Here is a 1,606-nt window from a genome sequence, read left to right on the forward strand (position 1 = left end):
TGCAGCAGGACCTTAGCGAGGCTAACCGCGAGGAGAACAGGTCAGTGTCTAGCTGACTGTCGCGGACTCTGCGTTTACTAAACTAATCTAACTGTTACAAATTTCATCCAGATCAGTTAAGCAGTTCTAGAGTATTGTGGTAACATTTATTTCACTAATAATTCGTGAACCTTGTGTACAATCTCACTAGCTATATTATTATTTAGTTACATGTCCAGTGAGATAATAAATTATAATCGGACAATGACATAACTTATCATTAAGTTAACACTTAATTACAGCTCTCAGTAACATTGTCGATGTCATTGAAAAATAATTGTATGGATTAAAATGTTTCTTATTCATAAATCTAAAAAAAATAATAGAGCATAAATTGTATAGAGACGACTCTGTGATGTTACCACAAAATCAAGATTGTCATAACTTCGTTATAGACAATACATAATGCTAGGAGAGTCCCATGAAAGCTGAAAGGCTCTAGAAACATCTCGACCGTAAACAAGTTAATCATAATAAAATAAACTTATCACATCTCACATAACATTATGTTTTCCACATGTAATGTTCTCGTAAATATAAGAAATTATTAACTAATTATTTTATATTTATGTATGTTTTGTTTTCTTCAATAATTTTTCCACTAATCATTTGATGCAACAATACAATTTGCATTATGACTAACATAAAAACAATATATAATGTTTTCATGTTTTTAAGTGTCTTTTTATCTGCTTTCTCAAATCTTTGTAAGGTACGACAACTGCTTAAATTAATCATAAAATACTACATAAATGTAGATATCTTCAAAGGACTTCAAAAAACTTTATTGAAAAAATATTTCCTACGCCCTTTCTTCTTGCAAGGCAAATAATAATGCCAAATATGTGTAACAGTGTTGTTTTGGAATCCGTCTAAAGGCATGACGATTTGTTTTTAAAACTGTGTCTTGTGTGTGTTTTTATCACGAGTTTTCACTCTTGAAACGTGTGCAAAATATATTTCTATATCTCTTTAAGGAAATATGATTTGTATAGAAGTTTTCAGTGTGAACTTATGATTGTTTTCTAATATTTGTACGTTTGAACGGTGTGTATTAACATTAACGTGAAAATACCAGTGTTTCTCCATAATTAGAATAAAAGAAAAGGAAGAAAATAGTTTAAGAGTAATACTTCAAGCAATCCCAATCGGCAATATCAGTAATGTTGAATCAAAGAAAATAAAAACAGATTTTACTTTTTTTAAGTTATTATAACTTTGATACGTAATACAAAAGTATGAACGAGAAATAAGGCTACTAGAACATATCAACATTTGCAGTCGAAGAACAAAAGGCATAACATGTACAAAAGAACTAACGAGTCAATAAACCTAGATTGAAATGTGTTTTGAGTGTTTTGTGTTTAATAAGAAAAATGTTAATAATTCGGAATATCGATAAGCAAGCTTTTATAAAGCTGTGACACAATAGCAGTGAAGTGGGCTTGGTCAACAGGCGGCTACGACCATGGATAGTTATCTACGGCCACCGGCCGATGTACTGCAGCAACGAGCACGTGCTCTGCGAGAATAACTACCTGCCCACGCGCGTCGGACTCCCACTGCT

The 1,606-nt window shown here is 32.1% G+C and overlaps 1 protein-coding gene across 1 annotated transcript in view; it reads left to right on the forward strand.

Annotated features, from left to right (window-relative positions):
- Positions 1-1,606, forward strand: part of LOC106100862 (iron/zinc purple acid phosphatase-like protein) — an 8,803-nt gene that overhangs the window by 2,626 nt on the left and 4,571 nt on the right. Inside the window, exon 3 of the mRNA XM_013279926.1 lies at positions 1,463-1,606. This exon is cut by the window's right edge and continues 8 nt beyond it. Within this exon, the coding sequence (XP_013135380.1) occupies positions 1,463-1,606 (144 nt within the window). The remainder of the gene's footprint in view (positions 1-1,462) is intronic.

Source organism: Papilio polytes, unplaced genomic scaffold, assembly GCF_000836215.1.
Source record: "Papilio polytes unplaced genomic scaffold, Ppol_1.0 DF824035.1, whole genome shotgun sequence".
In the NCBI taxonomy this organism is placed as follows: domain Eukaryota; kingdom Metazoa; phylum Arthropoda; class Insecta; order Lepidoptera; family Papilionidae; genus Papilio; species Papilio polytes.